Source organism: Strongylocentrotus purpuratus, unplaced genomic scaffold (genome assembly GCF_000002235.5).
Source record: "Strongylocentrotus purpuratus isolate Spur 01 unplaced genomic scaffold, Spur_5.0 spur5_scaffold_5, whole genome shotgun sequence".
NCBI lineage: Eukaryota > Metazoa > Echinodermata > Echinoidea > Camarodonta > Strongylocentrotidae > Strongylocentrotus > Strongylocentrotus purpuratus.
The window spans coordinates 30,686,967-30,702,889 of record NW_022145611.1 but is presented as its reverse complement, the minus strand read 5'-3'; the positions used below and the strand labels follow the sequence as shown (position 1 = coordinate 30,702,889).

The 15,923-nt window shown below is 37.3% G+C and overlaps 1 protein-coding gene across 1 annotated transcript; it reads right to left on the bottom strand.

Moving 5' to 3' along the window:
- Positions 1-1,230: 1,230 nt before the first annotated feature.
- Positions 1,231-15,404, bottom strand: LOC100888129 (ADP-ribosylation factor). The gene is made up of 4 exons (XM_003730257.3): positions 14,865-15,404; positions 11,886-12,062; positions 5,749-5,885; positions 1,231-2,394 (listed from the first exon to the last, which is right to left on the bottom strand). Exons 1-3 carry the CDS (start codon positions 14,953-14,955, stop codon positions 5,752-5,754), a joined length of 402 nt encoding a protein of 133 aa, XP_003730305.2. The 5' UTR covers positions 14,956-15,404; the 3' UTR covers positions 1,231-2,394; positions 5,749-5,751.
- Positions 15,405-15,923: the final 519 nt, after the last annotated feature.

The following is a 15,923-nucleotide window of genomic DNA, read 5'->3' as shown; positions in this document are numbered from 1 at the left end:
AGAGCATCAACTTATTAACGCAATTTGCGTTCTGGCAATTGAAGTACAAAGGATAATAGCAGGTGAATGAAAATGCTTCATCACCACACACACCTGGGAAGAAAGCATCCATAAATTTGATAAACGACTTCACATAGTGCGTCATGTTATAGAAAATGGCGATGCCCATGTCGTGCTGAAAAAAAATGTATACATTATTCTTGCTTTATGCCTCTCACATACTCATGGTTGGGAATTGTGTAAATTGATGGGCAAGAATATAAGTGAAGTTATTTCTTGGGGTGAGGTTTCCGTAATAAAGTGATCAGGAATCAAAAGTATGGTAAATTACGTGCCGTAATGGAAGATTGAATTGTAAAATGCACCCAGCAAAACAATGAACTATTTACATGATAATAAACGAGATACCTGGGATCCGTTTCACAAAGCCTTTTTACAATGACAAATGACAAATATCAGTGACAAATCTGCTGATAACTAATCACAAGCAAGGAGTTCGGTAGCTTATAACAACAACTGTCATTTGTCACTGATGACAAGTTTCGCGAAACACCCCCTGTACAACGATAAAGACCCTTTTCAATGTGACTTTAATACTGTGCAGTTTTGACTCTGCCTCTGACAGTCCTGTCCGTTATAAAACATACTAAATTTAGTCCAGTTTCTCACTGGACTGATCAGTGGAAATAGTCATAAGTCTATAAACGTATGAAACGCTAAGTATCAACTTTTGTTTATGTCGTACAGGTGCCTTGATTCTTTTGAATTGAATAAATGAGCAAAAATCATCCTGCATCACATTCCTGTCACGCCTTGGTTCATATCACCCGTTCATAATGTACATGCCTGAATTCATGCATTTCTTTTTTACAGAATAAGAATAGAAATAGAAAGGTAAGCCAGTGCAATAAGTGAACTAGAGTCTAATTTCAGTCTTATATAAATACATATCAATATGTTGAAATATTGTTCATCGATTATCTTACATCATCGCTAATCCAACAGTCATGTGACAGTGATTGTTGCGCGATTAACATTCACGGGCGTCTGTTCCAGACACACGTAGCCAGAATTTGATGTTTGGGGGGGGGGGGGCACATACATGTAATCGATCGAGGTAAAAAAAAAAAGGGGTCTAAAAAAGTTCAACCGATCTTGGAAATTTAGGGGGCACGTGCCCCCCCCCCCCCCCCCCACCGTGGCTACGTGCCTGGTCTGTTCTATTCAGGATTGGGGGGGGGGGGCAGAGGGTAACTGTCTCAAGTGGACCCCAGGGTTGACACCCCTGTTATGACGCCTTTTCATCTGATCTTTAAAGAAAATTCCCAAAAGACGTTGCTCAAGATCCTTCTGCCATCTACACGGCCAGCCGAATTGTGACGAAGAAGAATTCAAATTGTGCTTCTACACAGACCTATATATAGTTTGGTTCTATTTTCACTCTATTACTATTTACAAATAACTATACATCAACTAATCATGTGAATAGCATGGCGGAAGTGCCTGGGTATGTACATTGTCCATTGCGCAGTTCATATAGTCTAAACAAATATGCAAGATGATAATTTCGATGAGAGATATATAATTATACCCAGGAGGAACTTTCTTCTTAATATACATTCATATACCGTACGCCAGATACTCAGCATTCGATGTAAGTCCTCTTGATGATATTATTTGAGACGTGTGTTTTTCTTCCTTGTTTAAAGATCGTATAAGGAAATGGAAACTGTATCTCATCCTGCTTATAACCAAGCTCAGAAAAATGATGTTTGGGTAAAAATCTTAATTATTGTTCATTTTGTTTTCTTGTTGGTTCGTACGGGATAGCATAAATGATGTACAGCTCATCGAAGACTGACAGTGAATGAAGTGCATCATTTTTTTTTTAAACAAGCTTATACAAAACTTAACAAAATAGTAACATCATCTTTTTCCCCATGAATATTCCTGAATTCCTGACACAGTGTCAGCACCTCGTCAAACATGTCTGGAAGATAGACTCTCCAGATGTTTAGTGTCACACAAAGAGTTGTCAGTAGTTTTTCAGTTAGAACATGTCGAATGCTAGATCTTCTATTTCCTGTAATTTTGTCAGACGTCCGTTTAATTTTGCACCATCTGTTGTCATATCCCATCGATAAGTACTGTATTCGTGATGATTTATGAGCAGTAAATTCACAGTGTCTTTTTCCTTCACTCGTCACAATCACGAAGACGATGCTTCTTTCTTCATGTTCTCTTTCTTAAAATTCTTGACCATCTTGGCTATCTTGGTCATTCCTTCTAGGAGTCCCTCTCCGGATATGGCTGAAATGGCCTGGATGTGCCAAGGGTTCCTGGTAACCCTCCTCAGGTCTAGGGTATCACTGATCTTCGAGACCGGCTCTGCTTCTGAATGACATGAAAAAAAGGGCAGAAAAATCGTGATAATTATGATATTAAATAAAGATATTGTTTAAGAATCGAAAGTAAAATACGCTTATAGTCGAATAAACAATGGTTTGTTCGTCCGAACATGCCGAGGGCTCGTTAATCCAAAAGTGCATTACCAGGAAGTGGCGTTATCCAGCACTTGTAGGCGCTGCATGTAGCCCAACCCCCCCCCCCCCCGACTCCGTTTCCATGATGACATAGAACAAAATAATGCTTGCAGTGAGGTTTGACATTAAGGAGGGTTGCCTTTGACAGACCAAATACATTCCGTCCGTTCGTCCACAGGGGAGTCCGCCTTCATTTTTTTTCGAATTCTGGATACGCCACTCCGTGAATCCGGGGGCAAAGTATTCCAGAGGTAATGTAGTACTTAACCTTTGGAATAACGAAACCAAATTCGTAGCGCTGTCTGATAAAGGGAAAACTCGTGCAGAGTCGTCATCGCCAATGACTATCTACAGGAGGAAATCGATAAGATTGTCAGAAAATGTTGATGGCATCATCCTAAAGGAAAGGATCCTTTGTATGTCGACGGTAGGCTCAAGGAGGAAATGCAAATGGAACATAGTTATTACTACACCATGTATCTATATCATTACATGCTTAGACTATTCCTCATGTCAACTCAGAAAAACATATTGTTATAACAACCCTCGCTACTTGGCAGGGATATAATTTACATCAAACGACTCAACAGCACTTAAAAGTAATGTGTAGGGAGTGAATATAAATATATTCACTCCCTACACATATAATTTACATCAAACGACTGAAAAGCACTTACAAGTAATGTGTAGGGAGTGAATATTCACTCCCTACACATTACTTTCAAGTGCTGTTGAGTCGTTTGATGTAAATAATATCCCTGCCAAGTAGTTATAGCTGAGTACAGACGCAGATGTCTAGAAATAGACATACGCAGGGGAAAAAGCGGTACGGAGACACGTCCCCCCCCCCCCATATCGAATCACGAAAAAAGAGGGAAAGGAAAATATAAGAGAGATAGAGATAGAATGAAAAGAAGATGATACCACCCCAATATCTTCCCCTTTACCATAAGCTTGTTCTTTCACGTTTAATCCACTGTTTGAAAACCGTATGCCCCCGGCCCCCCTCCCCTTTTCCCCAGCGCCTCCTCAATCGCTCAGACCCTCGCTACTCTAACTATGCTGTTACTTCTCATTTTACCTTCTGGCTATAACAGAATACTGACAAAATAAATTAAATTTGACTAGGTGAGTCAATAATGAAAATGGTTGAGTGGTTATTTTATCGAGGAAACGACAGTTAAGTAAATACATTCGTAAATGTACACGATTGTTTTAAAGTACATGTATATTAGTTTGCAAAAGAAATATGCAGTTAAATACGGAGTATCGATGGTATAGCAACTTTACTAAGATAGGAATTGCTTGTCAAGCAAGCACACGAGGGGATTTACCGAGAAATAATGTTGCAAATAGAATGATTTGACTTCCTTGTACATGAAATCTCTCACTTCTAAAAAATGTAAATGTTTTACCTGTTTATCACTTACATTATGGTTTAAGTATGTAGTGACTTGACCTTTGGAGAACTTTGCATTTGTAAATATTATTGTCTTGTCTTTATTGTGTGGCTTGAAGTCTAGCCTTTTATTCCATTGTCACTCATTTCTTTAGTGACACCTGTTGCATTACTAGAGTGCCACAAATACTTACTCTGGCAAGCACATTCCATACCCTATGGGTTGGGATGTGCAACCACCTAATGTACTGGTATAGCTTATACTGTACAGGGACATTACACTTGCTTGCTTTATTTGCCACACCTATTTTCATCACTTCTCCTGAGCTGTTCATATAGAGCACACCTATTCTAGAGAGTCGATCGATCAACAGCAAAGCTAATTCAGCTTCATCTTAATTCTTGTCCTATTTCTTCGCTTGTTTCTCTACTCGGTTCTGAGGCCTTATTACTTTATAGAGATTATAAGTTTCTTCTTCTTTACTTAATTCGCGAAGAAGCGTCATTACTTTGTACATGGTCTTACATATTCTTTCTACGGGTGCTGTGCAATATTTGAACTACTACTTGTGATATAATATATGTTCCAAGTATCTGTACTCAACAGGTGTTTCTACGAGACAAGGTAGGAAAGAAATCTATTTCTATTTCTTTTATTTAGGTGATTAAATTCCCTAAAAGTATCACGTCGTATGTGTCCATTGTAAATATAGGGAATTACTCATGAACATTATAATTATCCATGCAGGATAATTAATCCCTCGATGACGTGAAAGCTCGTTATGTATTGATGAGAGTGAATAATTACTTCTAAAGCTATACTTGAATCTGGATGTTTTATATTTTATTAGTCTGTTGATTCAAAAGTAGCTCATGAAAGCGATGTTGTAAAAACTTCATTAATATCTACTTCACGCTTCTCCATGCAGTCTTGTAAAGAAATATAACTAGTAATATACAAAGTGTTAGACTTAATGTGATTGAGTTATAGAGTAGAGCAGAGAGGGTGTCTCCATAATTTATATTACCCAGAGTTTCAGACAGAGAAACAGAAGGAAAGGCAAGAAAGGGTGTTAAATACATGTTTATAAGAAAAGTGGTAAAACGATAATATGAAAGAAAATCTGAAAGAGTAGCGCGACAAGAAAGAAAGTTAAGACGGGGGAGAACAGAAAGAGAAAGAGATCAAAAGGAAAGTGAAAATAAACTTCGCAAGGTGTACTTCATGAGAAAAATTACCTGCACAGATGATATGACGGCAAATTTAATCATTTACGTAACGACTGTTTGACACGATTAACAATTGTGTATACTGTTGGCATGTGATGCTAAACATAAATGCCTTATTATAGACTGCATTGTATTTTGCCTTCTCAATATTTCAGGCAATGTCAACGTTTATCAGATTTCCTAGTGAGAAAAATAGTACTCTACTTCCTGCTACTTGTATTTATCTTGTTGTTATAAAGGGGGCTAGATCAAATCCCTCCAGAAGATTACCCCTTGGACAACTTTCACTCGGTTCCCTTCCCCCAGGCATGGCGTAGTCATGAATTTTCAAGTGGTTGAGGTGGTGACATTAACGGACAGCCAAATTGCAACCAACTACTTTCATTTGTTTCTACTTTACGGGGATATGTTGTGTGCATTGTTAACCTGACAACCGATTCCCTTCCATAATCATCAACGGTGGTGTGTGTGTGTGGGGGGGGGGGGGTCAAAAATGCTTCCATGTTTGCCCTTGTCCGGCCTTTTAGATACCCCTTCATATTACTGACTAAATCAACCATTAGAGTACGATCTTACCACTCATATCTGTTTGTTGCAGAGGATGAGAAGAGGGGTCCCATCCACGATATCATCTGAATTAAGCATGTTAAATAACTCTTCCCGTGCGTCCAAGAATCGCATCTGATCTGCGCTGTCTATCACGAAGATGATACCTGTTAACAAACATCACAAAGTACAACCAAAACAAAATTAATGAGATATTTCAAAATGATAATGAGAAAGGAAAGTTCAAATACTCCGGTGGCGGATTTAGGTTAAGGTTCTCTGCAAAGTAAAATAAAACATGATTGCCATTTATACAAATTAATTGTGGAAACTTAAATTGCTGTTTGTGACTATTAGAGACATATTCTTCTTATGTGTTTAATGTGTACTTAAGTTATGCCGGATTTTGGGTTGGAGATAATGTAACGCCTCTGCTCAGCCCCCCCCCCCCCCCTCCTCCACCTGTTCTATCATAGGTGCATGTAAGCGAAAATTGATTCGTAACATTGTGACTTGTATCATGTACCTACTATGACAACCCACCATCCATCAAATCTCGATAAAAAGTATTCAATCCTTCACTTTGTAAAATATATCTAATATTTCCCCTTTACTGCTAATCAACTAAAAACTGACCTGATTTATTTTTCCTCAATTGATGTAGAATAAATAATTGATGACATTTCTGTTTATCACTCACTTATAACCAAAGAGCACTGAAAAATATTACTTTGAAGTGTCATGTTATTACATCATAGTTTAAAGGGGATTATTATGTCAATAATCGTTATAAACCAATTCTGTTTAAAAAGAGTACAGATCTTTGAAGGGAAGCAAGCAATGTTTGCGGATCCAGAACCCAGAGTACGGGAAATTAGAAATTTGTAAATAAAGACGACGATTTAATGGTAAATCAACAAACAAACAAGCAGACAAACAATACAACTCAAAGGCCATTAAACAAAAAATTACAGATTGCTTCATTTTTTTCCAAGTATAGTTGACTCAGATTTTTGAAAGTGCAACCATATAGAAAGTGAAAGCATTCATAATAGGAACTGCTTTATAACATGTCATTTTCTCTAACTGATATCAACACCTAGAGTAAAAGATTAGAGTAGTACAAAAGTATACTGCACGGGCAAAGGTTTTAATTACACAGGGCATTATCATGGGATAATAAAACTCTATGTTTTTAATATAATATCTGCATAAAAACACAAAATATACAATGCAGTCGTTTTAACAGTATTATAAAGTTGGAGAAAAAAAATGTTTCAAATGTAATGTTTCTATATATAAAGGGAACATTTCAGCTGAGTTAAATGATTTTGACAATGCCAAGAAAAGACCTATTCTTATATTTTCTCGTCTTTGTCTCGCCTTTGTACCAACGATACATCGCATGTTCTGGTACTCGGCATATATTCTTGGTACACAAATTCTGTATATGCTGTATATCTTACATAGTTCTGGCTATGGGGGCAGATTACAGTACGTCTATTTTCATTCACTGCGATATGTACCAGGGACAGTCTCTGTCTGTACTACTCGAGAAATATATTACAATAGAGATTGTTATTACAGCATATAAGATATCTGAATTATAGGTTCATCGCACGTACGTGCTGTCACCCTCCACGGTTATGGAGTTTATATAGTTCAGTCGCAAAAATTGCAACTATAGAGGTTTGGGGCTGGGGCACCTTTTCCCATTTAAAATTCAAAATTGAAGGGGTGGTGAGAAGGCAGTATGACTAGCCTACCAAATCAGTCCCCCCCCCCCCCCCCCGCGCGTTTATCCCAAGGTATTCGTGGCGCCCCATCCTTCTTCCCGTCTTGTCCCTCGCTACGCCATCTGTACTGCATCCATGATCAATGGCAAATTTCATACTCATTAGCCATTTGGAAACGTGGTTTCAGTTATGATTGGTAAGAATATGTTTAATGATTTGCTAATACTGGGTCCTTAGGATTTATTGTGACTCTCTATATATATGTCAAGATGTTGTTATATCATGCAAAGTTAGAATGACCGATCCTGGTGTTTGCGATTTACTATTGAACCTGTATCCGACTTTCTCTCTAAAATTGATATGTTCTGGTTGAATTTGTCAAATCGTATTCAATTTTGATATTATTTCTTTCGTAATTTGATCATTTCAAGTCAAGGCTAGAAATCTGTGGTATGCCTTCACACGCGAGGATTATAAATGAATCGGTTGCCACGGAAATGACATCGTATGTTATTGTTTTCAAAACCTTTATCTCCATAGACAAGTTTGGTTTCAACGACAAAATTACTACGAAAGTTAGCAATATAAACAAATTGTCAGACTGAGGTACATGTAATATAGTCATAAAATTAATTTGCGGTTTTTTGTTTTCTTCATAAAGCGCTGCATGTGCCGCACGTAAAGGTGGTGTGAATATTCTAAATAGGATAAAGACGGTATATCGGCCCGTATATTAAGCGCATTATAAATCCAGATTTATTATCATATTATATATTATGTCTAATTTGTATACTAGTTGTTGCCTTCGTGCTATTAAACGAGTTTTACATTATGACAACATCGCAGACCTGGAGTTATTTGTATCTTCATCATTATTTACTTACCAATTCAAAAAAACATAACTCATGATGTTTATCATAATTTGCGTAAGCTCTATAGATAATCTATATTAGTGTTCTACTACAAAATCGTAATACCAATATTGAATTGAAATCGGAGTCTATATAACCCTGGTTAGTGTAACAATGACAATGGTGACCCATGAGTATAGGTTCTCAGGTAGTCCTTCCTATCTGTGGGTCGGCAGGAATTTATCACTTCCTCCCCAATAGGTCCAGGAACTTCCTTTTTCCGAGTGGTCCAAGTTTCACTGTAAATAGGTTTAGGAAACCACCTACTGCTTGATAGACAAGGCATGCATGGGGCATCTGTTTGAATGCCCTTGCCAATGTTACATCAAGTCATGCACAGTGTAAATACTAAATAGTGTTGCTGAAGACACAGAGAACTGTATAGGCCGAATATGTGTGGAAGGAATGTATAGTTTATTGAGACCTTTCGATGTTTATTTTCCTTTTTTTTCCTTCTATAACCCATTCAAGCGTATACCTTATATCAGATACAATCCCCACGTTCGTTAGAGGCATACTTGAGGGGGATCCAGGGGCGAAACTGCTGCCTCTCCCTCAATGAAAAAAAAACCAACTGACGATTGAACACTAGCTTTTTTAGGGGTGGATCCCCCCTTACAATCCTTGGGTCAGCGGAATTCCTTCAAGAACAAAAAAATATAAGGATTTTTTTTCTTCTTTCGGATAAACTGTACGGTCCTCTTCGAACACTCACCCACTGGGAAATTTTGGAGAGGATTGGCGAGATTCCCGAAATCATGTTCCTAGGAAAATCTAGCCTACCCCTCCCCTCCCCCCCCCCCCCCCCCCCCCCCCCCCCCCTCTGACACTCCCGGTCCGCCCTGCAAAGTCAATTATTACACGGAAAAAGCAGTGGAGATCTAATTGTGCAGTAACACAATGGTACATTTTTGTGTATCAACACTATACACACTCGAATAGAGTTGATTGTTTTTGTCGATTGTCACATGCAATTATTGCGGTTTCAATTTCGAGCGATATAGACTATATGGCCTTAGTAAGAAAGGAAACAATTAAGTGAAGTACTTATTATTTCCAAATATCAATTAACCAACTACAAGCGAAACAATCTACATCCATAATATACCCACGTGATTTATTTTTGAAATGTGAAGTAATATCTTAATTATAGCAATGTAAAGGAAAGTTATGAAGAACGATGAGGATGCAAACGTTGATCAGGTATTCAATATCCTGGTATTATAATTCATCTATTTTGTTTCTATCACGTTTTCTCAAATTAATCAGAAAGGAAGAAAACTGGCATACCAGAAGGAAAAGCCTTTTTTTTAATAATTATTTTTAATTGGAAGAAACAATTTTGAAGTACGTGTAGCTAGAAACAAAAGAATTATAAATTGTATGTTTTCATGTCATGATTAGTTTGTGCAAACCTGAATAGAAAACATTGTTTCATCACTTATGAACAGAATGAGTTGGGTTATTGATCATGACTGTGTTATTGCTGTTTTATGGTGAATTGATCTCCACTCCTGCTTTAAAGGCCCACTGCACTACTTGTAGCTACTTGCGCCCTCTATATAACAAACAATGCCTAATCGGTGACCAGTGGTCCCCCATGATCCTCTTTTTCTTATGTTAACTGAGAGCTGAGTTGATGAGATAACCACCTGTCCAGTGACCTTGCAGGGCAGTCTAATCCCTCCTGTAAACTACGGCAGATAAGCTTTAAGGAGTATGCAAAGTAGATACAAATTCCGACAGATGTTGCAAGAAATTGAATGTCAGATTATACTTATTTATTTGAGATACATCTACATTGAGCGCTGAAAATTATTATTTGGTGTACGTGCAGATGATAATGTCGGTCAAAACACATCTGTTTATGTTGCATAGTCTCAATAACCATGATGCTATGGAGATAGAGGGATAGATTAATGTATTTTGTTTTTATATTAATTTCACTAAAAGAGGACAACAACTGAGTAATTAATTTATATTAAAATAAAAACAGTAACTTTTATAATGGGGCCTAAAATTGTCCCTTCTTTACGAAGACAACATGAATGAGAATAAACTTTAATCAAAGTTGGCGAGTATGTACATGGTATATTTGACTGAAACTATTATTTTGTCTATATATAAGACTTATATAGCATCATGATTATTTTCTATTCTCCATTTTTTATCTGTTTAGAGAAAGATTTCGCAGGTATAGGGATATGATAAATGAACAAAACTGGATTTAGATCAAGATCTTTTTCAGTTTTAAGGTAATTGTCACACATGTCTTATAAATGAATGAATATGGAAATGAGGAATAATTGAAAGTGCAGTTGCATGCTTTAATTCTTCAGAAGCACTGTTATATATATATATATATATATATATATATATATATATATATATATCACTACGAATGATAATGATCATGTATAAAAGGGATTGTATCAATAGAGAACATGATAAATGAGCAATGGATACTTTCATCATGCACATAACATAAAGATAATAAATCCCCAATACTCGAAACCAAGAAACTCAGGAAAATAAAACTCTCATTTCTGTAATAGAAGTGAGAGTATTAATTATTAACTACCACACAACATCGAAATCAAACGTCTCCATTGAATACCACAGTAATGCAATTTCTCACTTTGGCATCATGACTGTGTGTATGTAATATGTAACTTGTAATGTATTACTCCTCGAAAGTATAATGTAGTGATCTGTTCATTGTTCATGGGGGCGATTGTTTATCTATGGAAAAGGAAGTGGGTTATCTGATATGTGGTAGGAAGCCCAATGCTGTGTGATTGGTTTCTAAAATAATGTTCCAAGATAAATGTTAACCATCTTCAAACAATGTTAGCATACTGTCAAAGTGTCAGGATCGTAAACACAAAAAGCGACCTTATAAGAAACACTGATGCACGTCCAAGGGGACTATATGCATGACTAAACTTCTAAATATTTTACTACCGTTTTACGGTTTAAAGATATTTTAACTTTCTTTTATAAGAGAAAGTTAAAAATTACAAAGCAAAGCGATAATAATTTTAGTTCGAAAACGTAGAAATGATGTACTTTCATTATGAAAACAAACATGTGACCATATTCTTTGAATATTTAGCACTCGTTACGATCTGCATTATAGATTTATTTACAACATTTTGAGAAAAAAACCATAAAGAGCTCGCATTGTTGTTTCAATGTATTTTGCTAAAATCCTCCTCATAGATGGACAGGACCCGTGGCGTATAAAGCATAGGATGCATTGGGTTAACGACCCCCCCCCCCTCCCTCCACCCCCTTCCCCCTCTTGCCTGACGAACAAAACCAATCAATCAAGTGATATAAAATGGTGCCAGTTGCATGACGAGGAAAATAAATAGATATAACTTAATGTAATGTTATCTGTTGGTGCCTTAGATTAATGGGGGTAAGTATGAATATATCAGGGGCAAATATTTGCCCCTCTCCTGCTTATAAAACATTTGGATACGCCCCCGAGGTTAATGAAAGATAGTATAATTACCTTCCGTGCCTACATAGTAATGCCTCCAGAGTGCCCTTAGTCTCTCCTGGCCACCTACGTCCCATACTGTTAGAGTGAGACCAGGGACAGGTGTGATGGTCTCCACGTTGAACCCGATAGTGGGGATGGTCTGAACCGTCTCGCTGCATTTCAGCTTGTATAGGATCGTGGTTTTACCTGGTAGAAGAGATTGAGTAAAGATTGTAATTATCACCATCCTCATCGTCATCCTTATCGGTATATTAATCATTGTCATCATCATCATCATCATCATTGTGATCGTCATCATAATCATCATTGTATCATCGTCATCATCATCGTCGTATTCGTCGCCATCATCATTTTATCATCAACAACATCACCATCATTATCAACATCAAATTAACAACGTCGTTATAATTATCATTGTCATCAAGGGGCGTCGCCATCAGATAATTAAAATGGGGTTAAAGGTTGTCCTCAGGTTTCGGCGCAAGTTCCCGATAAGCAGCCCGCATTTTTGAGAAATTTACTGACAGGGGTAAAGAAGTCATTTTTCGAGAAAAAAAGGGATCTACCGAAACGGACAGGAACACAGTTATAAGGTGATGGGTGCTACATCCTCTCATCTCGATCCTGTTGCAATCATCTTCGATATGAACGCTAACACCGACCTCAACATCGTGATTATGTTCATCATCATCATCATCATCATTTTTAACACCATCAAAATTCATGACCTATAGGATTATAGAGGAAGCATTTGGGAGTACTATAATGATATAGTAGGATATCGGAAATGGCTTCTGTAGTTCACGACCCCGCAATTGAATCTTTTTGTCCTAAAGAAAACATAATGAAAATGAACTTAAAGATTGAAAACACAATTTGATGTCAATTGTGTGATGTGTTTCTTTAAATGTAATTTAACTAATCATATTCCAATTTCTTATATATAAGTGCATTTGCCATCAAGTATGTTTCCTGGTATAAATTGTTAAAGATCTCAACAAAAATTCAGGAACAATATTTTTTTATAGCGACTGGTGATGGCTACAAGAAACCAGATGTGCCTACAGTTTTCATTCTTTTCAAGGAATTCGGTAATCGAGCATCGATTTTGTTTTCAAACCCGGGACCTCCTGGTTAAGGAGACCACTGGTCCACCACTGAATCATCAGGCCTGTTATTGGAAAAGGTTTAATCATTCATATCCGATCCTTGGTGAAATACATAAACATTAGTAATCCGTAATTAAATCTGTTGGAGCTGTTTTAACTTTGCCTGAATAATCAGACCATGATACAAGACTCAGTGATCACGTGTCTAATCCAAGGCTATAGCCTATAGTTTCGGTTCTCAATTCAATAATCGTTATTTTTGTCTTCCAACATAATTATTAATCTTTTACTTGTATGATCACACGACTCTAAAATGCGACATTGAAACAGAATATAAGCTTATAATATAGAGAGGGGGAGGGGTATATTCAAATAATTACAGGCTTTATGTGGAGGTGCCTCACAATGTTTAATTGAAATGGCTTCCTAATTAATTAAAGTATATTTGATGAGGTTTGTGCAAAATGTGTTGAAAAACTTCTCTTTCCGTCATAACATTCCGTCCCAGTACAGACCAAATTTGTATTAAGCGACACAGTATAGTACTATTTTAATTGAAAGACTTTGAACTGTATACGATATCAATCACAGGGGTGGATCCAAACTATCAGAAGACGGAGGGGGGGGGGGGGGTAGCAGTTTTTCCCCACGTCTTTATTTTTGCTCGCAGAATATGTTTCATTGTGTGGCTTCATTTCGTCAGTTTTGTCACCTGTAGTTATTCTTTTTTTTATTATTCTAAAAAAAAAGGGTCCTTCACCCTTGGTTCGCTGTAATGTATTGCATGATCTCTCAATTGAAACGTGAAACGCGGAAGAGATAATTGATATTGTAATGTAAGGACCTTATATTGTTTGGTGCGTGCATAATACAATCCAGTCGGAATTTGGCTTTTGTAAGGGATTTTTTTTTCTTCACATTTTTATTTCATTCTAGAATTTATAATATAACATTTAAATGGTAATGTATTATAATCACAAATTTATGATAGTGTCTCAATCTTTCTCATGTATTCAATTTTCCATATGTAGACTATACTAAAATTATGAACAATCCTCATGTTATTTTGTAGTAAAATATGAGCAAGCAACTCCTAAATGAAAAGCTTTTCAAGCATGCAATGTTTACCCACTTTCATATTTTGTAAGTTCGGTATGAAAATGCCCTATGAGTCATTTAATAATTTATGCATTGTATATATTATACAGTAGGCTTACGGTTGCACCATGTGAAAGAGGGGGGATTGGCGAGTCCTGAAAAGGACTGTCGGTATTAAATCTTTCTTTCTTGAGAGTGTGGTTAGTCCTGAAAAGGACTGTTGGTAATCTTTCTTGAGCTCATAGTTCTAGTTCTATAAGCTCAAGAAAGATTACCAAAAGTCCTTTTCATTGTCATTTTCCTTTGTATATCTACATCACCATGCAAGCCGATACTTATAAGCAGCTTCTGTTTGTATGGCAGCGTTTTTTTGATGTTAAGTGACACTACGTTATTCATTCATTTGTTTATAATGTATGTCCAAGTGACTTTTCCTGGTACTGATTTTAAAGGTATTTTATTTTACCTCAGCTTTCTTTTATTTTTGGTTAGTTTTCAGAGCTTTCAGATGTTTTCTCTACGTTCTCCTAAAATAGCGCTTCGTGCAAAATTAACACCGCTTCGGCAAAATATACTGGAACTATAATATGTACATGATATAGGCCTGTCGTGTGTGACTAGTGTTTATCAAAATAGTTGAATAAATTATGTACTCTAGGCATATTGAATTTGATAAAAACATAGGAATTACGAAATGATGGATGTGCATGTAGGACCCGTGACCCTTCTTTTCTGTGTGGTGGTGTTCATGCGTGATGGTATATACAGAAAAAGAACTTACCTGCTGCATCCAGACCAAGCATGAGCACACGTGTAGGGTTCTTAGACCAATCGCCAAAGGCACTTGTAAACTTGGTCACCACGCCACCCATCTTTGGTCCTGTTCTGGTCCCTCCCTCACTGGTCTAGGAACTGTCTCCCTCAGCACCAACTAGTATATTATATATCGTCGGGAAAGCTTGGCGATTCATACGGTGTTTCTCGGTACCCTCGGCGTAGCAGCAGACAACGTCCTGAAGCTGGTGGGCAACTTTGTTTATGATCCCAGTAACGCTTGGTTCACATTACAGCTTCAATCTATCAAGTTCTATTCGGTGGCACCATTCTGCTAATCAACAACAGTTATGTCTATACCTCTACCATTGGTTTGAGTTGTTGTTCCGAGCTCGGCAATACGTTTACTAGATCAAATACCCAATACCCATTTGACTACAGCATTACAGAATTTTCTCCAATCTTCTTCCGCTCCCTCTCTCTGCCTCTCTCTCTCTCTCTCTCTCTCTCTCTCTCTCTCTCTCTCTCTCTCTCTCTCTCTCTCTCTCTCTTTATACTCGCACTGAAGTTCCAAATATATCACAACTCTGCGCGAGTATAATGGTTATCATATTTGTCCACGCGTGTCGCCTTCAGTTCGTTTCCGCGTTATTTGTGCATTGCAGTTACTGATTGGTTTATAACCTCGATAAGTGCCATACGTCATGGGAAGTTTAGTTTGTCTTTCCCTAATACATATTCGCGTTGAGCAAACTGAACACGAGGGTATATATACTTTTGGAGTTTTAAAATATCTCTTTCATGTAATGAAAACGATTAATATTAATAGTAAGCATATTAAGGTGTTACTTGTATAGCCCTCATGCCTGTCTGACCGTCACCGACCTACCACCCGGACAGTCACCCCCGGAGATTACCCTGGAAAACCACCCCAAAGACATCTACCCCCGGAAAATACCCACTAGAACAATTACCCCCTCTTCCCAGACAACCAGGACAACCACCCTTTAAGACAGGAAGTTCACCCCGATAATATGTTTTAATTTTTTTTCGGGGGGTTATTGTC

Excerpts from the sequence above, each read along its gene's own strand:
- LOC100888129 (XM_003730257.3), bottom strand. The coding sequence starts at position 14,955 with ATGGGTGGCGTGGTGACCAAGTTTACAAGTGCCTTTGGCGATTGGTCT. Across the intron at positions 12,063-14,864 it reads GCTTGGTCTGGATGCAGCAG|GTAAAACCACGATCCTATAC; the intron begins GTAAGTTCTTTT and ends CTCTTCTACCAG. Across the intron at positions 5,886-11,885 it reads TTACTATGTAGGCACGGAAG|GTATCATCTTCGTGATAGAC; the intron begins GTAATTATACTA and ends GTTTGTTAACAG.